Below are 25,556 nucleotides of genomic sequence, written 5' to 3'. Positions count from 1 at the left end.
TCAGGAAAGCTATGTTTATTGTAAAATTAAGACTTGAATAACAGCTGTTTTAAATTGACATAAAATTATGTTGAATCCTATGAAAGCAAATGTAAACGTATTATGCACATAATTTTATTCCTTAAAATATAACTAAAATACCTAAGACATTTGTTTTCCTTTACAACATTTGTTTGACTCCTTTAAAATATGGGTACAAATTTGATTACATAGTATGTTCGTATGGACAATTTATAAGACAATATCTTTTAAATATGTGTTACACTAATTTTTCAATGTTTGAAATATATTCTTCCTTTTTGGACTACTCGTGAATATCACAATAAATTACTTCCGGTCCTGAAATAGCTGAAATATGCATTTCTTTGTTTGACTCTTTGTGAATGTCACAGTCAAGTACTTCCGGCCCTGAAATAGCTGAAACATACATTTCCTTGTTTGAATTTTCGTGAATGTCACAGTCAAGCTCTTCCGGATTTGAAATAGCTGAAATATGCATTTCCTTGTTGGACTCCTCTTGAATCTCACTGTAAATTACTTCCGGTGCTTTTAGTCGAAACTTCCGAAACTCTCCAGTAAATGTGGCGATGAAAATGGCGGTCAATAAAGCTGCAACCCACTCTGATATTGTGGATACCAAATGTTCTATGTAACCCTGATAAGAAAATATAAATAAATCAAGAAAGAAATTCTTATTCAGACGATAAAGCGACAATGCGACAGCAAGCTAAAATGACATACTTTCATAGACCTCTTTAAAATTATGTGTGAATATGGCATAGGAATGGAGACAGCGTATTTATTTAATTAACATGTACCTCGATAGTTAAATTAGTTTATAATTTATGGTTTTTATTCGTCTAACTGAGACTCTAAATGGAAGATGTATTTTCGAAACGTCAAAATACAGGGATTCATTTAAATGTGCAAATAAAAACTTTTATGAAAATTTCGATGGCCGTTAAAGTATTCAGAAGACGCACGATGAATTGAAGGATCTTCATAAGAATATCACAACCCTCTTCCCTTTCTGTCCCCTATCCAAACCAACAACACTATCACCACCACCATCGTGCAAAGTGTTGGTAAGAGAGGAAACAGTAGTAGTAGTAGGAGGAGGTGGAAGAGGAAAAGGAGGAGAAACAACAGTAGTAGAAGGAGGGGAGAAGGAAGATGAGAAAGATGAGGAGGAGAAACAACATCAGAGCAGCATCAGAAGTAAGAGTATCTAGTAAGTAGTTTGTTCTTTCCAGATTTTGTGTTTCCATACTTACAGGAGAGTCTGATGTCCATTTTAAATGGTTGCTTTGAAGGGTCTCTTGTGACCTTGCTTCTTTGGACGAAACGAATACTTTATATAATAGAGTTAAAGAAAGATCGATACATTGGCTAAATTTCGATGACAATTGCTTACATTTTCAAATCCACTAATTCGTGCATCCCATTGATCTTCGACTCTCTATGATATGATAGTGTGAATTCACTTGTATTTGATTTTCGTGGATTTCGTGGTTGCTACTAACCTCGAATTTAACTAAACATCAATTACTCGTACCTGAAGCATATTAGTACCATTTGTCTTCATTAGAGACATATCTAGGATTTTACGTGACGATGAAGACTCTCCATTTTTAGAATGCAAAACCATGAAAATTAATACCCGAGAAAACACAAGAATGCACAATGATGAATGCCACCCATATTCCCTCGACAATTGTTACAGTTTGCTTTCTGATAAACTCTTTGACATTTCTTCTTATAATGTCAAAACTCTATCCTAGATTTTGGGACATATTATGTATTATAATGTGAAATTTTATATGATACATTTTGGGATATTTTGTCTTATAATATGGAATTCTGTGATAGATTTGGGGACATTTTGTTTTATAATTTAGAACTCTATCATATATTTGGGGACATTTCGTCTTATAATGTGAAACGTTATGATAGATTCTGTGACGTGTCATAATGTGGAACGCTATGAAATCATGTTATAATAGAATGTTATGACAGAGTTTGGGACATTTTATGTTTTGTAATGTGCAAGTGTATGACTGATTTTCGGACAGTTTGTGTTTTATAATATGGAACTATACACTTGATACTCGGAACGGAGATGAAGGGAGGGATGGAGGGAGTGAGGAATAGCTTTATGTAGTTTTTAATAATAGGAGTAGAAACGTTGAGTATCAATTATATGGTCTCGAGATTGATTAAGTTTTATCCTAGGTTAGAAGAGCGTCTTAATCAAAAATGGCTAATTACACCAATTATAACACCATTTGGACTTTTTTCTTTTTAATGTTGGGCACGAAAACGCAAAACATCTTCTAATTACAATTGATTTGTTGACCCGGCCCATGTTTCTAGTTCGCTAGTACATGGACCCAAGCTCTGGCAAAGCAATGTCCTGGATTCTATATACGGTCGAGGAAATTAAGAAAAGACATTGTCGAGCTACCTGGTCTTTATCTGCGTGAATTTACCACGCTAACTTCAATCTGATTGTAAACAAATCTATTACAATTATTGCAAAATATTACATTAAATAATTTTCATTGTGTAAGTTGAAACTAACTTAAACCCAACAAACATAAATGTAAATAACAGTTCCACTAATTCCCTTCATTTCAGCTAAATGCAATTAATTTAGAAAATAATCTAAACTAGGTCATTCATTCTCGTCAATGAGCCATTTGCTTCTTTTTCTGCTAATAAGAAACAAAATCTAATGATTGACATCATGGCAAAATTGCGAATCGGCGAATCTAACTTTCCACATAAAACCTGTCCTCTTCGATGAATGTCTCTCTATGAACTTTCCATTATATAGGTTTGGTATGAAAATCTGGCCTGTAAGGCTTCACTGAAGACAGTTCATATTGAACTCTCTTTTGACAAGTTATACAGTGCATGATATAAAAACTACAATCCTAGGTATTTCGAATGGAAAAGGCGGGATATATTCAATAGACATCGAATCTAGAATCAGTAGAACTTTTCGAGGCAGAGATATATTCAAGAGACATCTATAATAGAATCAATAGAACGTTTTTAAGGAAGAGAAATACTCAAAAGACATTTAATCTAGAAGCAATAGAACTTTCACAAGTTAGAGACGGAGACTATTATTTCAAAAATCTATAGAAATCACGGCTCCTCTCAGACTAATGCATTCGGAATTTGAAGCAATCATTAAAAAAAAAGTAATTGAAATAAATATTTAATGGAAGTATCGGTACTTTAAGGATACGTGCTATTAGCAGAAGAAGGTCTAAAATACAAAGTACAACACGGAATATTCGTATTTTGAGACTATTTCCGGGAAGATTTGTCATCCGGAACGACATTGCAGCCTGTATGTAGCAGTAGATTCCTCCTATTCCAAAAGCCAGGAAGGCTCCTATTAAGTGGACGATTACTAAGTTTGTTTCCTGAAGATAAATAAAAAGAAAAGAAGAAAAATATAATGAATAATCAAAACAATTATGGAGTACAATAAATCTAAGACAATATTGACCACGAATGAATGGTGCAATGCAATATGGCATACGATGTCTAGTGGAAAAATATTTCTGACTTTCAAGTATTTCTAACATTTTGCAGGCATTTCAAGAAAGGATTGCAGATCGGCATTATTTGTGTGCAGTCTGACAGTTATGCTGAGATACTCTCTTTCAAAAAAAGTTAAAATTCATCGAGCGTTTCTTTTATTTCTTTTAAATTTTGACCACCGTACAATGTATGTAACGTGACGTACGATGGATACTAGACCAAAGCATTGACATCAGCCATGCTCCCAGGTATGATACTGAAAAGAATCCTAATTCTTGTTTCCTAATGTTAGGACTCCTATGTTAAACGAGAGAAGAAAAATAATTTATTAAAAGCTGAAATAAAATCACAAAAACAACAACAACAACAACAACAAAAACAACACCCACTAAAAACAAAAGTAAAAACAAACAAACATCAAACAAAAAAACGAAACACGCCAACGAGACTGCTTGCCACTGTTTTCTTGAAATAAAAGGATGTGCATCAGCGTGCACGTTTAGTATGTGTTGCTTGGATCGGATGATGGATAGACTGATGGATGACGGAACATTGGATAGATGTACACGTTCATCTTGATCATCTTGGCGTACTGTCCTCTTCAAAAAAAGCTGAAGTCACTTTATTAGTTTTATACAATAATATTTGTTTGCATTATTCACAAAGGTCGTCAATTTTCTGTACCTAAGCGTATGTTAGAATCTTCGACACTAGCTTGTCATGATCTTTCATACACAATGGTGTCCCGATATTATTCCACGTAAAAGGTTATATACGTTGATTCATTTGATCATGTTTAGGAAAAAAGTATTTTTGGAATCTGATGTCAAGGCTTTCAGAATCACTGGGCGACTTTAGATTTTATTCTAACATTGTCAACGGATTCACTTATCGGATTTGATTATTTATCTTTGAAATTAATAGTTTAAATTATCGACTGTATCTTCTTCCTTCTATGACATTTTTTGTTTGTTTTTGTGACAGGATATATTGTTTTGTAAACATAGCAATCACATAAATTCAAAATTCTTCAACGTCGGCGAATCATCGCTCATAGCCTGGTTTGTTGCATCTTTCCTCCTCCTTTGTCTCCTCTCTTTGAATTTTTTTTATGGCTCTTAATGTTTTAATTGTTAGTGCAACTTGCTGCTTTAATGCAAATGCCTTGGACAGTCGAGGTTGATATATAGTATTATTTTAATGGGATCTAAAAATTACGTATGTGATGTTCGTAGTTATGTAATGGTACGAAATAATAACACAACCAATAGTGATTCATAGCTTTCCTTTCAAAGGTGGGGGATTCCTCCGTAATGAAAGCATGGACGCAATACTTTCGGACCAAATTTTGCAGAACATCTCGTGAAGTTACAATCTAAGTGCAATAAAAGTTACTTTTCTGTGAGCACATACCTGGAAATTGCCAACGATACTAACACCTAAACACGCTGCTAATCCCAACACGAAGGAAACTTTGTTGGCTGTCATCAACTTTTTACGTGAAGATTCTCTGTAGAAATTCTCTATCTGCTTATAGCGAGTATACATAACTACAAAGCCTACAAAAAAAAAATCAGCAAAAATAAATACATGGATAAATAAATGAAAGTTTCAGTTGCTAAAGCTCATGCTGAGCTTGAAATAGAAAATGAAAGGATCGAGTTTAATATTTGTCAAATATAAACCTCTTTTTAATATGGAAGCAAACTGAATAAAACAATTCACAAGTGCTTAAAACATCTTAATTTCATATGAGGGAACATATTTTTAATACATAATAACGTCGTGATTGGCAAATTAGTTTCATTTACTGATAAATACAAATTGAATGAAGCATACATTTCGTTGGACACTGTGATAGTTCGTATGAGCAGATACTCGGGCAAATCGGAATCCAGATAAACGAAGTTCTACTATATATATACAATAGTTTTTAGTTTAAATAACTAATATTGAATTACATAATTTTTTGTATTCAGTCCTCAGTATTCATCAAAGAGTTAAACTAATGACGTAAATGTTATTTAATTCAAATATACTTTCTTCTCTTTAAAAAAATATAAGACAAACAATTCCAAAGTTAATAAAGGCCAATTTTCATGCAGAGGGAAAACTTATCAACAATAAAATAACACTTACATATTAATGCGCCAATATTTAGTAATTGTCCAAAAATGCAACTCTCTGGAGGAGAGGTTCCCGTGTCACTAAAAAAAACGAAATTTAGAAGAAGTGAAAATTTATAAAATTATCTAAATACAATGGCAAGAAAGTAGTATGTAGCATTATTTTTTAAAGTGGTGCGTTTACGTTGACGTAAAAACCGAAAACGCATTACTCTGCTAATTTCTTCAGATGATGCACAAAAAACAAACCTTACATTCACAAATTGTGAAAATTACATGTCCACAATGCTACGATTGAAAAATGCAAGAAATGCGTTCGAAATAAGATAAATGTATATAAGACTTACGGTGTCCAAGTGGTTTTAAGCGTTCGCAATTACCATCAATGTCATATCAGTTCTGTCAGTGTGGGTTCGGGTCTCGGGCTCGGCCAATGTGGGTATGTGAGAAAGCTTGCCAGTACCTTCCCGTTGGTCGGTGGTTCTTACTAGGTGTTTTCCGGGTTCCTCCAAGAGCTGTGCTGACAGCCATGTATGGCCTATCTGCACTGAGAAGTGGTGTTAAAAACCCAAACAACATCATGTTTTGTTAACAATCAACAGAAAGGTTTAGTATGATATGGCGTACTGATTCCCTGAGACCACCAGGCGTTGATGCAATCTTGCGCTACATCATACGTTTTCCCCCCAAATATGTTTGCCTAATTATATACTAGGTTTTACCTGTAATTTGAGGATAACTTCCAAGTTTAGATGTAATGATATATGCAACGTTCAAACTATTATTGATCTATCTACCAAGAACAACAGGAATACCCTAAGTTTTTTTTTTACTGTCAAGGCAAAAACGGCTCCCCAGTAAAATTCGTAAATGATCAGACCATGGTTCTGAACAGTATATATTCAAGAAAACATTTTCATGTATGATTTATAACAATAAAATCTTTGTAGGGATTCAGTAGAAAGATGGAAGCTTGTTGAAAACTGCCTTACCTATTCAGTGCCGGATTAAACCCTGTGGAGGGCCTCCTTTGGGCCAAAGGCTATCGAAATCTTGGGGGCCCCCTCGCAAATTATCTCCTAATACGTTTTGAATTTTACCAACCAACAATTTAAAAAACCCAATTTTATTCCACAAAATAAATATTAACAATTATTAATGTTATTACGCAAATTAACATTTTATGTTACTAAATAAAACTTATTAAATATTACTAAATAACCGTTGTCGCAGGGCACCTAAAAGGCGTGGCGCGCATAAACCGGTGCCTACTCTGTCTATTTGGTATTCCGGCACTGCACCTATCATAGAGAAATTGTAACAATAATTGTCTTCAGACTTTAAGTAGATAAATAAAAAACAAATATATAAGTATACTTTGTTAGTTCTAGTATATACAACTTTGTTGAAGATCATTTAATTGTAAAATAGATTAAATAAATACACTTGCGTGGTTGTGACTTGAATGTTAATGTTAATTTGAAAATCGTGTTGATAATTTTCTGAACGTTTGCAATGCCATAAATATTTTGCTTATTAATTTCATCAGAATACACCAGATTGCCGGATCATAAGATCCTATTTGAAAGTCGGATCGGTAATGTGAAAAGAACACAATGTCTCAGAGTTGTATATTTTTGACATTCTAATAGAAAATATTCAACTGTTTCTACGTGTCAGCGTGTGTAGTACCTATTGTTAGAAACATGATATTGAAATAAATCGTTGTTTAAGCTACTGTACTTATTTCTCAGTCGCATAAAATGAACTTGACCCACCAAATCACCAACAAAATAATACGAAGGAATTGTAATTTTGTTTTGATTCAGGTAAGTTTTAAAATTTTGAATGGATGGGTTACGAATTATTCCAATCGGTAACGTGTCCCACAGCTGAAATGTATTTTGCACATCCGTCACACTAACCTCGTTTATAATCAGTGAATCATAATTTCTTCTTGGACTTTCCATGAATGCCCGTAACAAGTTTCCATCACTATTTGAAATTACCTGAATAATTATTGTCAGCCAATCGCTGATTGTTTAAATATTTGCTTCCAGGTATTTCACTAATAATTATCTTTTTTGACGCTATAGCAACCAGTGTTGAGTTTTGCGTTCATTTTACTATATCGAAGTCGCGTTCCTTGTATAACGAGTTCTCTAATTTCGTTGTGCATCCAGGTTGGCTTTTTAGCACGAATAGTAATGGGTGCTTTTTTTGTGGCACACTTTTACTCCCTGCATCCCAAAGGAGACTTGTTGATATAGTTATAATATCATTAATATAGTTTTATTCTTCAAATATTTCATCCCATAGAGCATTGTGCAGAAGTGAATATAAGAAAGTATCTTCTCCTTTATCATACAACTATTTCACTCTCTTATATCACTCTCTTATAGCACTCTCATTTGGGGGTAGTAAGTATTAAGGTGGCAAATACTGGGCAATGGTATCTGACTCCACTTGAATGAAATGGATCAAGGGCATCCACATTAAAATAATACAAATTTGGGTTCCGACACCGCTATTAAATATATCAAAGTCTCACAATAAACTTAAATTTGTTGTTGTGTTGTGTTGTTGTGATTTCGATTTTTAACGTAGCTTTAACAATGTTTCAGTCATATCGCAACGATGTCTACAATGTGGCAGTTTATAGTGATGTCTAGCACTGAGGCATCTTGCAGCAGACATGTAACATGATGTCCCACCCAGTCACATTATCCTGACACCAGGACGACCAGTCTGAACACTAACCTCTTAATGCTGAACGCCAAGCGAGACAGCTCTTAGTACTATTTTTAAAAGTCTTTGGTATGACTCAGTCGGGGATCGAACTCATGACATCCCGCATCCGAGGCCGACGCTTTAACCACTAGGCCACCGAAGCGGTTAAATTTGTCGTTTCTGGTATAATTTGCTGTAGGTTACAAGAGTGGCATAGTTGTAATATTTTATTATTAGAATAAGACAATTTTTAAAAAAAAATAATCTGGTTTACTGTTCTGGGATCTCTCAGTACTTAATTCATCACGATCAGAAACAAATAATTCAATATTTGGTGGTCTGTATATCCCTCCTTTAATCTTATTCATGCATAGACCTTTGACCTCGGGGTCAGCCTATTTTCGAAATGTCATTGGAATGGCTTGCATTTGTTTTGAAGAAAATAGATAATAAGTTATGCAGGTTTCAGTCTTTAAATTCGTGTACTTTCCGTTAGTTATTGCTAATTCCATCGAAAATTTAGCTGATAACATTTAGATCAGGACGATATGAATAAATTATGTATTCCGAGTGCTAAGGAATTATCTGAAAATTGCTGCCTTTCTAGACAGCCACCATTTCTGCAAAACTGAACACCAGACATTCGAGTTGCATTTTAAGACAATACAATATTGTAGAAGTCTTTAACTGATTTTAGCAGCGGCGATGTAAACTGAACGTTTCTTGACTTAAAGAAGTATGGGTCAACTATTTTTGCTCCAGCCCATTCATTTGCACTACAGACTAGGCCAAGCATCATCTCCACAGAGTAGTCACGTATCAGGCTAGGCTACTCATCATCTCCACAGATTAGATCACGTATCATCTCCATATACTAGGCTACGCACCATCTCCACAGACTGTTCCAATCGCCGTCTCCACAGACTAGGCCACTCATTATCTCCACAAACTAGGCCACGTATAATCTCCATATACTTGGCCACGCATCATCCACACAGAATATGCCATTCCTCTTCTCCACAGACTAGGCCACGTATCATCGACACAGACTACGTCAAGCACCATCTCCACAGACTAGGCCACTCAGCATCTCCACAGGCTAGGCTACACATCATCTCCACAGACTAGGCCACGCATCATATCCACGGACTAGGCCACGCACCATTGTCACAGACTACGTCACGCATCATATCCACAGACTAGGCCACTCGTCATCTTCACAGACTAGGACACGCACTATTTCAACATATTTGAAAGTGAATTGCTTCAGTAAAGAATTTTTTTGTTCATTCTGAAATGTGTTCTCTTGTATACGTCAATTTGCCTTACATTTCGCGCCCTAAAATACCGACCCAACAATGATAAATGGCTATTCATACCAATGATCTCTCTCTCCTTTTATTGTATATCGTGTATTATTAATATTCGCTTTAATTGTATTAAATGTGTCATGGATAGGAACCAGTAATCATTTTGCTATCTGGTTCACTTCCATACTTACATAAGGAAATAAAACAGGTATAAAGCATCTGATGATTTATATATTGAAAAGGTTTGACCACACACGACCACAATCAAAAATTCCTGTGGAATAGTCTTTTTAATAGATATATTGGCATGCGTACGTTTTAAATTTGAGATTCAGAACTAGTTACTAATTAGAATTATTACCAAACACCCTGTAATATGGGATAGAATGCTGTTATTTCCCTTGGCATTTTACGTGTTCATGTTTTCCATGCGTCAACTCGATATGATCTCTGTCCACGGTTAGGAGATGGGTAACTTTTTTATATAATAAACAATCCGAAGTACTTGACCGGAATTTTATTTCGTGGTGAGTTCAGGTCAGAGCTGCATACGGGGGCCTTTAGCCAGGAAGTTACTATTAAAGTCTAATTATGTTGATTGATTGTGTATCTCCAGGTGAAGTATTTGTGATAGGGACTGATAATTTGAACAATGGAATAATTAAGAAGGGACTGTTCTGTTATCTGGAATTTCCAGTAGATATCGGTTGTTGTCGAAAAGTCCGTGGAAATCAGGGGAAAACAAGTAACTTTTAGCAGGATTTACACCAGGGTAGGATTCGCTCGGTCAAGAGACTCCTTTCGGTTATTACAATAGCAAATAGAAAAAGCCAATAACATCAAAGATGAAGAGGAGAAACATTGAATAATCAGCATATTCAGTCTTACCTTATATAAGGAAACCCGGGTTCTACATGACCGTATCTGACTGCAATAATGTATCTGTAATAATAATAATAATAATAATAATAATCATCATCATCATCGTCGTCGTCGTCGTCGTCGTCGTCATCATCATCATCATCATCTACACTACGTCAGTAATACACTGACGATCATAATGATGATGATGATCAGATATCAGTTACATTGATTTCTATAGACCCTCTTTATAGGGAACACCCCAAAAGCACAATTGTGTGTTGTTCTTTTTAAAACGCGAATGTCCTGTATAAAAATAGTGAAATATGTATTTAAACTTACCACAAGAAAGTCGCTAGTGGCAGCATGATGGGATTACAAATGAATACTGTAAACACATTTTTAATTCAGACGGTACCAACTTTTTTCTCTTCAAATTTGATAGCTCCTTTGACACTTCAATATATCAACTGATTCATTCACAACAGCGTGTGAGAAAATGACCTAAGTAAAAACCCTAATTTTCAGACACAGCTAAATTGCAATTTTGTGACTTTACGAGCTGTAGTATCTGACAAAATGATCTTAAATAAAATCGTAACCTAGCTATAAGTAAAGCACAACTGACTGAACCATGAAATGTAGGTAAGAGAGACCCACTATTCTTTGATGCTAGGCATACTCCTCATAACGCAATTACCTTCGAAGTTTTGTGACTCCATAGGCAATAAGACCCGAGTAAACAAGACGACCACCAAGATTACCAAAATAACGACATCTTGAAAACATTGTCTAATTTTACTGACATTTGTCTATTAAATTCAAGAAGAACAATTGCAATACCAGATCACGTGACTGCGAACAATACTGTCCGAGAAAATGACCTCAACGGACACTTTAATCTGAGCGTTGACACCATAAGGACTTGATAAGACGGACTAACACACGCTAGTCCATACGCCAGTTATTTTGCTGTCTGGCAACAAAAAGGTTAATATACTCCTTTGAGGGTAATGTCCTTTACATGGAGGTGTCCGCAAAGCAAGGTTGGTTGAATTTTGGAAAGGAGTCCAATGATATTTAGAGGAATATTTATCTGAATATAGAATCTCAATTTTAAAAATTGCAAAGTTACACTAAATCTCTTTTAAAGTCGTGCCATTTAATGATTTAAGCAGTGCTCATAATTATATGTACAATTATTCATAATGTGACTTTACCATCAATTAATAATCAGTTATAAATATATGTTTTGTGCCATGTGCATGGGAAAGGCAATTATCTGCACTGACCGTTGCCCGTTTCCAATGTTTTTGCTGAAATATGCAACAGATGAAGTTCATTCATTGTGCGATTAAACTAAAAGAATGTAATTTTGTGAATTCTGTTTAATATTGATGACGGCTAAATCAGAATTGCTATCAAAGAAAATTTTATCATAATGTAGATGAAAATAACGAAATTTGTATAAATAAATTTGTAATATGTTTTTAATCCTTTCAAGAGATGCCGATGATATAATTTCCTGAACAGACATTTAAGGCCGATTACTTTAGTCTGTCGATAGAGTCTTTAATAAACAGAGAATCTCAAATAGGTAATGATTTAACATTGAATTTATGAAATGAATTGAATTTTGTCAAGCTTTTGGTTGCTAACCTTGACTCGCAAAAGCGGGACATTTTTTTAACGAGCATTGCCCATTTGAGGTTCTATTTATCGCATAGTTTTATTTTAATGAAAATTGTTTAGAAAGAAATGCGGAATAATTTCGTCCACTTCCTGACGGATCACCTTTCATTTGTTACGCGTAACAATAGTCCCAGACTCAGTTCTACAGCCTTTAACATCTAAAGTACATTTTGTTAACAAATTATAAATCAAAGAGAAAGTGACCGTTCGAATAAATAGAACATTTTACACAGACAAATCACGTTTCAACACAGATTGTCCAGTGCGTATGATGTCACGTAGCTTGATACCGGTTAGGGTAGACAACTCATGTTAACACTAAAGCGTGTCAGTTTCACAACTGAACATTCCATTGTTGCGATAGTCATGTGAAAGGATGATAACTAGATGCATACATTCCCAGATAGGTAAAGTGTACCGACTATTTGACAATACGTTTCATTAACATATTTATGAGAAATATAAGAAAAGTCAGAAAAATCTCTATAACTTGTATATGTACACAATGGGTAGATGCTGGGGTGGGGATGGGTTGGACCCCTCTCTCCTAAAACCACGTACGAAACATACCCATTGGTTTCCTAAATTAAGTTTTATTTATAGTTAGATGTTTACAATTATGCCATGGAGACGCAAAGCTCCTAGAGGCTTTGCCACATGGACCTGTACTAATGATTCCATCACACAGACTCCTCGCCTACCAACTCTAAACAAATATTTCTTGATTCGACACTGGAAGCTCTTACTCCAGTGAAATAGGTTAACTGGTTGCATCTGTTTTCATTTATTTGTGGCCTCGATGTACAGGAAACAACACAAGAAAGATTCGTCTCATAAAATAATTAGAGACACAAGGGCTCTTTTAATCAAAATTTGCAAATTTACTTACCTCATATTTATGTGAAGGACTGTTGAACAACAAAGCAGGTAGTGAATTGAACTTCGGAATTTTTATTTGGTTTTCATAATGAGGGCAAAAGCGTGTCTCTCTTTAACGTTGCTAAAAGCTTCCAAAACATTTTAGCATACTGAAGCCTATCTGGAAGTTAACAAACAGTTATATGCACTTACAACAACCGAGAGACTGTAAGTTTGATGGGGCCATGCACAAGTGCTCGTTCTTCCTCACTGCTTGAGGACCTCTACACAATCATATGAAATCTCAAGAACTCGAATGAATAGCAAATACACTACAAAAATATCATATAAAACAGATACAAGATTGATCAGTACAATACAGTATTAATACAAGCTTTTAAATGACAATGCTACATACTTTATTTTCCTAACTTCCTCTTTCATGTTAGATATGCCTGTGTTCAATCATCTCCTTAAATAATGTAATGTCATACATAACTTGAAAAACTGCACACGAATCATTTTCTATGGGGAACTAAAGCGAGCTTTACTCACGTGATTATGAATGAAACTGGCAAGTAGGTCACGAGTACAATTGGAAGAAGGAAGATGTGGTTTTCAAGCATCGTTCAGGTTTCCACAGTCCTGGTTTCCATATGTCCTGCAATATGTTATGGGAATATTTAATGCATAATAGCTTGTGTTAATTGCATATAGTCTTCTAAAGGAGAGAGAGAGAGAGAGAGAGAGAGAGAGAGAGAGAGAGAGAGAATATGCATGAGTTGCATATGCTGTCCTCGTGAATTTATCCGGCACTAATGAAAAACTAATAAAGCACCCAGTTTATTCAACTGTAGTTACTTCACATTGAAAACATATCCAGAAAATACATTATCTTCGTGTTTGAAAAAATTACGAAACGATTAAAGATTTTTTTTTTTTTTTTTTTTTTTTTAAATGACGTACATGAGTGTGCGGTTTTACTTTTACATTTGAAATATTCAGCTTGAGATATCAGAATATAACAGACAGTGGCGGTGCAAGGGGCCTGGCTGGGAGAGGGCAATTGCTCCCATGTGCCAGTCGAAGGTGGCGCTGTTGGAAGCTTCTATTTTGTAGCTGAAATTTTCGAAGTAGTTCACCTTAATGTAACTAGGTGGTGGTGATATCATTCTTTTACAAAACTTATATTTAGGAGGGTGTGGGTGGGCAGGTGAATGAGGTAGGTTGCAAACTGACATAAAAACTAGTCTCTATAGCACAATAGAGTTGCCACTAAATAGCATTGCCCTCGGGAGCCTAGAACCCTCGAGCCGCAGCTGCTAATAGAAAAAATCTGTTTTCATGAATTTTCCTTGCACTACGACCTTTCGAAGAAAGTATTTATCTAGTCTCTTCGTCTTGTATCATCTAATACGTAACTCTGAATATCCTATGTCTTCAAAATCATTAGAAAAGCGATTATGTTTTGGTCGTGCCTTTTGAACGCAATACTAAAATCAAGATATGTTTATATCATGAAAGCCTGCATGTTACTTTTACTAACATGCCCACAAACTTCATGTCATATCCTTAAGTTGATATGCTTCATAATGATATTATTATTAACATATTATGTTCCAGTTAACATTGCAATTTGCCTTGACCTTTTATTCTTGAGAGAAAATATTATAAAGCAAGCAATACATCAGAAATCCTCATAAAACATTAAGAAAAACACAGGACCGGCGTTTGACGCCTAACATGACCCAGACGAAAACCAATCATTTTACTCTAAGAAATAAAATAAAAAATTGTTTACTTCTTGATCACGTAGTCCCATCATGACTTTGACAAAAGCCAATCATTTTAAAATAAAACTAGAACTTATTTACGTAACTGCTACTACTTTTGAATCAAGGTCAGGATGTAGGTCAACATTTCGTGTTTACTAAAACGAACAAACAAGATCAAACTATTTTCTGGAAAAAGTATAATCTCCAGTGAATAAATTTACATTACAATAGCATGTAACAAAATATTTTAAAATAAAAAACTGACAAACAAACAATTCAATTAAAATAAATATATATTAAATCAGATATAATTAAATCAAATATACATAATATCTGTTTTTGTCACACTATTCACCTTCCTATAATCAGTACACATACGGACAGTTTTATCTGGTTTTTGTGAAATACAGTCACCGTTTGGGCTCTATAAAATTATTCTACAGCAAAAATTTAATTTCTTTTTTCAAGTATTCCTGTTTGAGAAGGTACATCCTGTACGGATGTTGTTTGACAGGTTTAGAATTTAGAATATCAACGTCGTGGAAAATTTTGTTCGTTCTTGTAGGAAAAGTTTGAAATAAGTGCTTATATGAAAATAATAAATGTTTAAGCTCATTTCTTTCTTGCTCATGAGTGGGATAGGTACAACTAAATTAATTGCATTTTAAAGCTGGCCATCTCTTTCTATATACTGGTACTCCTCTAACGTATTTAGATCCCAGGAGCAGCAATATTATAATTTAATTCATTCATTTTCTTCTTAACTTTGTAAGGGCTGGCCGTACTATCTATTCTGAAGATACATTTGAAGAATGAGTAAGAGAGACAGAACTCCACAGTTACCAAACTAGAACGATCTCTCCATAGAAGTTCTGTTAAACCGTAATTTCACTTTTGGCTTGAAATTAGTGCCAAATTCAGGCATAATAGACTGGAATATTCCAGACCTAAAATTTGATCCTTGACCCGATTGAACAAATATTGGAAGGTCACGTTGAGTAAAAAAAAAGTTTATCAAAACGTTTACTATTATGTTAGAATTTAAATTCCTCAAAGGAATTGCCTCTGGAAACCGTGTTGCCGCACACATAATGGTCAACAGGTATTGGTTACCTGACTTGGTCTTAGGTAAAGGACCAACACAATCTACCATAATTCTACTGAATGGTTCGTCAAAGGCAGGAATATGTTGCAGATGAACCTTAGATATTTTCTGATTTGGTTTTCCTACCATTTGACAGGTATGACAAGATCTCCGGTATTTACCAACATCACTTTTGATTTTTGGCCAATACAAGTGAGTTAAGATGTTGTGATAAGTTTTATTGATCCCTAAATCACTAGCCAATGGAGTTTCATGGGCCAAACTAAGTATTTTCTGCCTGTGATGTTTTGGAACTACAATTTGATAGTTCATTGACCATTCGTCATCAGTAGGTACCTCGGGAGGTCTCCATTTTCTCATACGAATTCTTTTTTTAATGAAATAACAGACAGGAAACTCAGTAGCTTCGGTTTCACTAATGGTCCTTTGAAACAACCAGGAGATCTCAGGGTCTTTTTCCTGTTCGACGATAATTGTTTGTCGTTTATTTTCCTGATTAGAATAAAGAGAATGAGTAGCTAAAAGAGGATCACTGTGATCAATACCTTCTGATTGATCCAAACAAGGAGTGAAAGTGACCTCATCAAAAACCTGACCATTACATGTGCCAGCTAAAGGAATACGTTCCTTATCAACACCATTCTCAAGATCTTTCTTTGAAATAGTTCTGGTAACTGCACAAGCTGGGAATAAATCAGGGAATTCTTTATCAATTAGGTCGACATTCTGTACCATGCAAGGCTTGTCAGTTACAAGTGGATTAACCACAACATGGCCTCCATCTAGGTCGTCGCCTAGTACAAAATGAATGCCCTCGATGGGTAAAACTGTGACTGTTCCGACTGTCACGGGTCATGACTAAGTCTGATGACAAATTAACACAATGGAGAGCAATATTAACAAAGCTGCACTCTAATCCCTAATAAGAACACTCTCATTAGAAAAAGACTTCTCAGGAAAAGGCAAAGTACCTGACAATAAAATACTCTGAGAAGCTCCTGTGTCCCTTAAAATTTTAATTGGGATAGGATTGGCCGAATAAGCCGAGAGTGATATAGAACCCTTCGATATGAATGATTCATAATTCTCCATAATCAAATCAGACGGGTTTATTAGACCCAACACATGTATTACTTTCAATACATGACCGTGACCTTGACCTCTTATAGGTCTGTCTTGATTCTGATGCATATTGTTCAATCTGTAGCAATCAGAAATATTGTGTCCTTTTTCTTGCAATAGGTAATTGAAGGATGAGAGAAGGATCTTGAATCAAGTTTCTCTAAAGTTTGACTTTCAGAAGTTGTGCCAGTTTGAGTTTTAGAAGGGCTTGTATTAGGCTGAAATACGTTTTCTGCCAGAATACTGTTGAGTGGAAGTCTTATTTATAAAAGGAACTTTAAAGACTATTCATCAGCAGCACGAGCAGCAATGTCCAGTGTTTCAATCTGATGCTGGTCAAGATAAGACTTAATGTCACCATGGACACAGTTTTTGAAATCTTCACGTAATACAAGTTGTTCCAGACGTTCATAGTTTCGTTCAACTTTCTTGGCTAAGCAGCATCTATCAAATGACTGCTCTTTATCTCTAGCAAATTCGACATGAGTTTGTCGAACTTTTTCTATATGTTCTGAATTTTGTGCCGATAAGCTACAGGGACTAACTCATAACCCCTTAGGATGCTTTCTTTAACCACCTCATAGTTACCACTTTGGTGAACTGATAGTCAATTGTAAATATCACTAGCCTTACCAGTGAGTACACATTGTAATAACTGAGTCGAATGCTCCCTTGGCCATTTTCAGCGACATTTTCAAAACGAGTAAAATATTTGTCTACTTCATTTTCTCTGAAAGGGGGCATTAATCTAATATTCTTTGCAGGATCCAAACTTAAATATGGATTTCAAGTACGAATGTGCTATTCACTTTGCCAGTTCCATTTCTTTCAATCTACATTGATATTCTCTCTCTTTCTCTCTTTCTTCTAACCGCTCTGGTGGCCTAGTGGTTAGAGCATCCGCCTCGGATGCGGGAGGTCGTGGGTTCAATCCCCGGCCGAGTCATACCAAAGACTTACAAAAATGGTACTAACAGCTGCCTCGCTTGGCGCTTAGCATTAAGAGGTTAGTGTTAGGACTGGTCGGCCCGGTGTCAAGATAATGCGACTGGGTGGGACATCATGCTACATGTCTGCGGCATGATGCCCCAGTGCTAGACATCACTATAAACTGCCACATTGCAGACATCGTAGCGATATGACTGAAAAATTGTTAAAGCTACGTTAAAAATCCAAAATCACATCACATCACATTCTCTCTTTCTTCCTTATCTAATTGCATTTGTTTTTCTTGTAACTGCGTTTATTTTTCTTGTAATTGCATTTGTTTTTTTGTAACTGCATTTGTTTTTATTTCTCTTTTTCTTCTGCTTGTAAATGCATTTGTTTGTCTTTTTCTCTTTTCTGTCTCTTTCTATCCTCTTTCTCAAATTGTAACTTTATTTGTTCTTTTTGCAATAATATTTGTTCTTTTTCTTTCTCCAATTTCATTTGTTCTTTTTCTTTTTCTGATTGCAACTGCATTTTTTTTTAATTTTCTTTCTTCTTCTGAGGTTCCAGCTTCCTCAACTCCAATTCCATCTTGTATTTTAATTCTAATTCTTTCATTTTTATGTCAGAGTCTGATACAGATTTACTGATCGAAACCAAAGCACTTTTATCCAACACATTCTTTTCTACGAAATTCTGAAACGAAATATTTCTTATTTCGTCTTTCGTTAATGAATCCTTTACCTCAGAAAGATCGTATTTTCTGGCATTTTGTATAAATTCATCCTTTTTGAAAAGATCAAATTGTTCCAGGATTTGAAAAAAAAAATGTGTGTGTGTGTGTGTGTGTGTGTGTGTGTGTGTATGTGTGTGTGTGTGTGCATTTGGATCAGAAAAGTGATCACGTTGAGACTGATATCTCTGATTGATATAATTCCTGTCCAGACCTATGAGAAAAAGTGCACTTGAGAATGACGTTGATCAGAAATATATTCCTTTGGCTGACACATTTATTGGTCAGGTTTGTGAGGAGTTCGCTTTTGCGCATGGTGTCGTGAATTAAAAGGTATCGATAATACTGATCTTCTTTTTACTACTCATTCCATCAGTTCGAATCAGGGTAACAACATATAATCAATTATTATCAAACAGGAACGAGATCCTGAGATCTCCTGTTCGTTGCAGAGGACTGTTAATAAAACTGAACCCAACAAGTCACAATTTCCTATTTTCGTATAAATGGGGCCCTTCTGAGACAATGGGGACCAACTAATGTACCTGCTGATGATTCGTGGTCACTGAGCCATGAAATTGTCGTTCCTAAATCTTATAGTTAATACATTCTTAATCTGGACCATGAAGCTTCCTTGGCTGGTTATTTAGGAGTCAATAAAACTTATCGCAAGAACTTTACTAGTTTTATTGGCCGAAAACTAAAAGTGATGGTTCTAAATATTGTAGATCTTGTCATAAACGTCAAATATGAGAAAATCCCAATCTGACAATACATCAGGCTTATTTGTAACCTATTCCTGCATTTGTAGAGCTATTTGTCAGAACATTGGTAGACTGCGTCGTTCCATTACCTAAAACCAAGCCAGGCAAACATTACTTCTCGAGCATTATGTGTGCGTCCACCAGATTTCCAGAGGCAATCCGTTTAAGAGGTATTAAACCATAGTAAAAGATTTGTCCAAGATTTGTTCTATCTGACCCAAATATGTCCAGTCTAATCAAGAGTAAAATTTTATGTTTGAAATTTTCCAACAAGTTACACATTAATTAGGCATGTAATAGTTTATATATTCTTCCTATCACATTGAAACATTTCATCAAACTTTGAAAAATACCATTCAGTAATATTGATACAGGAAAGGATTGGGATGAGAGCGTTCATTTCCTGTTGCTTACTGTTAGATAATAATTTCAAGAATCATTGGATCTGAAAGTCCTTTTGAACTACCCTTTGGACTTAATGTCCACTGAAATTATTAAAAGAGAAACTTCTTTTTATTGAAGATTCCGCGATTAATCTTCTTACCTATGTTTCTGGTTTCAAATACAAATCGCCAAATGCTTGTGATGTATCAAGAACTAATATTCATCTACTCTGTCAAGAATGAAATTAAGACATGACTGACATGCAATGGAAACAAATTTTCAGCCTGGTGATATAGTTCTAGTTCTCTTGCCCATACATCAGAATCCTCTTCGGGATAAATTGTATGATCCTTCAAAACATCACGTGGAAATCATTCGGACATTTTTGTATTACTCTCACTGATGATAATCTGTTAATTAATTTAGGTAAAAGTGAGTTTTGCCGTGCATGTGTTACATTTTAAGGGCATATTTTTTACAGAAATTAAGGTCAGGACTATCTCCCAATCCCTATCAGAATAACTGAACTGATGCATTTTTTGGGTATGGCTGGAACCATATTATTGGAAACCTTTGTCGAAAGGAATCAGCCTTTGACAGATGTATTGAGTACGAAATCCAAAGTGCACTGGTCTGACAAGTGTCAGAAATCTTCAGTCAATTAAACAGAAATGTTGTTTGAAGCAAGTAGGGCTTGGTGGATTATTGATTCAAGAAGAAGAAAGAAAACGTTGTGGATCATCCAGTGTACTATATTTTCTAAACAATTAAACAGGTACCAAAGAAAATATTTCGCAATCGAGACGGAATATTTAGATTTTATATTGGATTTAGAACATTAGATTTTATATTGGATTTAGAACATTAGATTTTATATTGGATTTAGAACATTAGTTTAGCTTCTTCTCCGATTATTGTATTCAATACTCGCAAACTTCGTATTTTCATGAACAAAATGGAAACAAAAACTCAGAGACTACTGAGTTTGATGTTGCAGGAATATATAGATGAAATTGGACACATCAATGAAAAATATAATTTGATTGCAAATACAGTTTTATGTGTATTGAAAGATCACTTTGCTTTATTTTGTACACATTTGCTGTCATTCATTAGATATCTTATGTGACTTTTAATCGTTAGATTATCATATATATGTTTTGACTAATATGTAAAAGAAAGCTTTATTTTATATAGCTTTATTTTTCTTTAGGCGGGTGTCCAGTATATGTTGTGTCTGACCTTTTTCCGAGATGAGTATAGAGTTTTGCCTTACCTTAATTTTGTAAATTGTTTTTTTTATTTAACATTGTTAACAATTTTTTTTTATCAGACTACAATGGTAAATGGGAGTATTAGTCGACAGAAATTAAGAGTAAAATGGACTCTGGATTCAACCAAAACAGCGTGGAGACAGTTTGATGAGGACATAGACCAATTAATGGAAGTAAAGCTGGCAGGAAGTGTTGATAGAAAAGAAAAGGCCATGTCCACCATCATGTAAGGCACGGGGAAATATTGTTTGGGGATAGAAGAAAAGAAGCAAAGAAACACATTGCCAAACGAAAGCCGTGACTGTCAATCAGTTCTGCTTTGTCAAAAAGTTGCAAGGAGACAAAAGATCGAGAAGACACGAATGTCCGAAGGAGGATGTAGAAGAACACTTGAGGAAAGCCCACAGTGATCTAGATAGAGACCAGCCCAGACTTATAAACCCAGAAGACCAGCAACCCCAACTGACAGTTCATAACTAATACTGCAGGGAGGGAATGACATTATAGAAGAGGCAAAAGCCACATCAGCTTCAGGAGTAAATTGTGTTCCTTACAAGCCTTACAAATACTGTACAGGACTCAACAGAAAACACCGGAAGCTAATAAAGGTCATATGACGACGAGGCAAGTTGACAGAGAGTTGGCATCTTGCAGAGAGATGTTGTATTACTAAGGAAGAAAACTCGTCAGGAATTTAGCAATTTAGCAATTCAGAACAATTGTCCTTGTAAACGTGAAATGGAATATATGGGAATATATGCCTTGCGATTCTAGCTCAGCGTCTGATGAAACAAATGCTCGAGAACAAGTACATGGATATTTCAGTTCAGAAAGTTGTAATTCCAGGAGTACATGGTTGACTTGAGCACACAAGTATCCTAACTAATATCATCCAGGATGCCAAGGGAAACAAAGGCGATCTGACAATGTTGTGGTTGACCTCGTCAATGCACATATTAGCATTCTACACAAGTTGGTCGACCTGACTTCAAACAAATATCATGTACCAGAGAAGTTCAGAGACATACTTCAACACTATCTCGATAACTTCCAAATGCGCTTCACCATGTCGGACCAAACATCAGCATAGCAGAGATTAGATATTTGCATCATAACTGTATTTAACATTTCGGTGGTACTATTATCAGCTTCAAGGAATCTGCTTGCAAAGTCAGCAGTGAAGATGAGCCGAGGATCAAGGTCCTTCTAGGATGATATGACAATTACGTCCAAGTCAATTACAGAAGGAAGATGGGTGTTGAAGGATCTTGAAGATTTGATTCGTTGGGCCAGGAATAAATTCACGTAATCTAAGTCAAGAAGTCTGGTCCTGAAGAAAGGGAAGGTGCAATATACACGTTCAGAATAGGAAAGGAAGTCACACCAACACTGAGTTGGCAGCCAATTACGATCCTCGCCAAGTGGTTTAAGGACTTCATGAATGACGGCGAGAGTAAAGTAGAAATGAAGCGACAAGCAGAAGACTGGATGGAAGCTATATAAAAGAGCGGGCTACCTGGGAAGATTAAGGTCTGGTTTTACCAGCATGGTATTCTACCAAGAATACTTTTGCTACTTCTAGCATGCCAAGTCCCATTGAAGGCCGTAGAAACAGTCGAGATAATGTTTACCACATATCTGCGACGATAGACGGGAGTTCCAAAGAGCTTCAGATGAATCAACTTGTGCAGTACCGCCAGCAAGCTTCAGTTACCACTATCATCAGTGACGGAGGAGTTCAAGGTGACTAAGGCCAGGTAGGTGATGATGTTGAAATACAGTGCAGATGAGAAGGTGAGGGCAGCAGCAGAGGAGGTACGCACAGGATGGAAGTGGGAGGCAGCAAAGGCATTTGAAGAATGTAGACTGAGACAGCGACAAGGTAAGCACAGTAGAAACAGGAAGAATGGGCTGTGACGTCCGGAAAGAAATCATGACGAGCAGCATGCTTCAAAGAGAAGCGTGCCATGGTCCAGTAAGTAGTATGTCTGGCAAACGAAGAAGACAGGTAAGTCAAAGCTGTCAGCATCAGGAAGTAGGACGGTTGGATACGATGTGAAATCTGAGGTCAAGGAAACGATCTTGGAGTGAGATCTGGACACCTGATGCACAGAAAATCAGCTTCCTCTTACTATCAGTGCATGTTGTTCTCCTTACACCAATCAACTTGAAGACATGTGGGCTAGCTGACGACCCAAACTGTAAACTTTGTGGGAGACTTGCAATTTACAGCACATGCTGGTATCCTGTAAGGTAGCTCTAACATAAGGACGTTATCCTTATCGCCATGACAACGTGCTTGCTGAGATTGCTGCCAAAATGTATATAGCCAGGAAAAGAAACAGCAAGTAAAAAGTGGTCCAAACTTCATCAGCAATATTAAAAAGGATTAGGCACAAAAGCCAAAGACGACAGATGTAAAAGGGCAGCTGAAATTCCCAAAATATATCTCTAAGGTAACACCAACATCAGACCCGATATAGTACTGTGTTCAGGAGGTACCAAACACGTCACTTTATTAGAACTGAGAGTGCCGTGGGAGTCATTGGGATAACAGGAGCTAGCAACAGGACGCTAGTCACCAAGGCTGGCAAACAGACGAGAGAGGAGATTAGCGATAGAAATCCTTACTGGTTCCGGGCAGAGTCTGATCAACTCAGTGGGCGCACATCTGGAGAGTGTTGTGGGTCAGAGCCGATGCACTTTAGGAAAGAGGATCCCCACCGGATGATGGAACCAATTGCAGTGCAAAACTGTAATCATATATTGTAAACAATGTCTTCATTCATGTTTCATATTAGTCTTTGGGAACCAATGATCAGAGTTTGTTGTTGTGTTAAGATATGATTCTTGGGGAATTATTTGAATCATACATTGAAATTACTAAGTGCTAATTGACTGGATTAACACATTATTTTGGGATTATTGAAGACTTTTTCAAAGACATTATGGATCCTATCAATGGGTCACATCAAGACACTCAAGACTATTGGAAACATTCAACAGTTCTGGGCTTGTAAACATGACATTTAAGATTATTTGGGATTTAATTTACAATACGCTAAGTTCCTGTTAAATTTTCGCTTTGTGTTTTTGGGAAAATGCATTATTCTGTTAGCTTACTAAACTTGCTGGTTTCAATTTGTTTCTGTTACATAGTTGAAGACTAGATTCGTAAGAAAGGGAAGTGCCCTGGGCATTCCGAACCGAGAGAGAGAGAGAGAGAGAGAGAGAGAGAGAGAGAGAGAGAGGAGGAAGGATGTTGGGAAGACTTACCACAAGGTTATATTGTATTGTCCGTCCCAATGTTATGCTATGTTGTGTTCAGTGTTTCTCTGTTGGTCGATTATTATGCTGCCTGTCAAGTCATGAGAGAGAGAGAGAGAGAGAGAGAGAGAGAGAGAGAGAGAGATGTATATTTAATAATCTAATCTGTTTTAGGATTTTATAGGAAAAAACAAATATAACAAATTAAGTACTACATAGATTACAGTATGTGTGCAAGTGTACACATACCGTTTCGACGTCACGTCTTGCTAATCTCTTTATCATGTCTATTGCAAATTAGTCAGTGGAAATTCATCACTCATCTGGGGAGCATAGAAGCAATAGCCTACTTCTGAAACAATGTTTATATATGCATATATTCATATTAATGCACCATGGGCGGATCACAATTTGATATCCCGACATTACTGGTATATCAAACTCCTTCACACAAAATTTTAAAGTTTAAAGCCGTGCTATTTTTAATGTATATGGTATAAATATATATCTGGACTCGATCTAAATTAGCCATTGTGAAATATATACTGTATAGGAGGTCACCTCTCATTCCGTTACGTCAGTCTCTGTCTGTCGATACCTCTATCCGTTCGTCTGAACGTTAATATGCCTGGTTAGCTCGATAGTTCTAATTTAAACAATTTCAGGGTAACCCCCCACCCCCTTCGTCACACTCTATGACTGGTGTAACATGACAATATCGATTTGGTATTTTTTAAATACCCTTATGGTTTCACACCGGAAGATTTAAAACTAAGTCTAAAAGTGTGCTTTGCAAACGCGAGGTAAGAATGGTTCTGATAAGACACGACACATTAAATGGTCAACTTTATCCATATTTACTATGTATAGGCCGACAATTCAACACGAAAATTTGTTTCCAAATTTAAAAAAAAAGGGAAATTGAGTTTCACTTACCTGAATGATACTTGAATTGCTTGTGGTTATGATGATCAAAATAAAATGTACCTGTTTACATCTATCAATTCCACTGTTACTAAGTTTGGTCTTACCCTGATATGCATTTGATTTCTCACAAACACGAGCGC

At 35.9% G+C, this 25,556-nt stretch overlaps 1 protein-coding gene across 2 annotated transcripts; it reads right to left on the bottom strand.

The window, feature by feature from the left end:
- Window positions 1-25,556, bottom strand: LOC149787785 (DNA damage-regulated autophagy modulator protein 1-like). 2 transcript variants are annotated; one of them, XM_089975667.1, is made up of 8 exons: window positions 25,426-25,556; window positions 13,691-13,796; window positions 10,613-10,666; window positions 5,698-5,765; window positions 4,972-5,117; window positions 3,257-3,437; window positions 1,275-1,351; window positions 1-655 (listed from the first exon to the last, which is right to left on the bottom strand). In XM_089975667.1, the coding sequence occupies exons 2-8, from the start codon at window positions 13,759-13,761 to the stop codon at window positions 305-307; spliced, it is 948 nt and encodes a 315-aa protein (XP_089831793.1). In that variant the 5' UTR covers window positions 13,762-13,796; window positions 25,426-25,556; the 3' UTR covers window positions 1-304. The 2 variants fall into 2 exon arrangements, with proteins under 2 accessions (XP_089831793.1, XP_089831794.1); XM_089975668.1 differs by lacking the exon at window positions 25,426-25,556 and adding an exon at window positions 24,739-24,840.

This window comes from Sinohyriopsis cumingii, chromosome 11 (genome assembly GCF_028554795.1).
Source record: "Sinohyriopsis cumingii isolate HCF-2022 chromosome 11, ASM2855479v2, whole genome shotgun sequence".
Classification (NCBI taxonomy): Eukaryota; Metazoa; Mollusca; class Bivalvia; order Unionida; family Unionidae; genus Sinohyriopsis; species Sinohyriopsis cumingii.
The sequence above is the reverse complement of the archived record's forward strand: the minus strand, read 5'-3'. Positions and strand labels throughout refer to the sequence as shown.

Excerpts from the sequence above, each read along its gene's own strand:
- LOC149787785 (XM_089975667.1), bottom strand. The coding sequence starts at position 13,761 with ATGCTTGAAAACCACATCTTCCTTCTTCCAATTGTACTCGTGACCTAC. Across the intron at positions 10,667-13,690 it reads CCAGTTTCATTCATAATCAC|ATACATTATTGCAGTCAGAT; the intron begins GTGAGTAAAGCT and ends TTATTATTACAG. Across the intron at positions 1,352-3,256 it reads CCTTCTTCTGCTAATAGCAC|TATTCGTTTCGTCCAAAGAA; the intron begins GTATCCTTAAAG and ends TATTATATAAAG.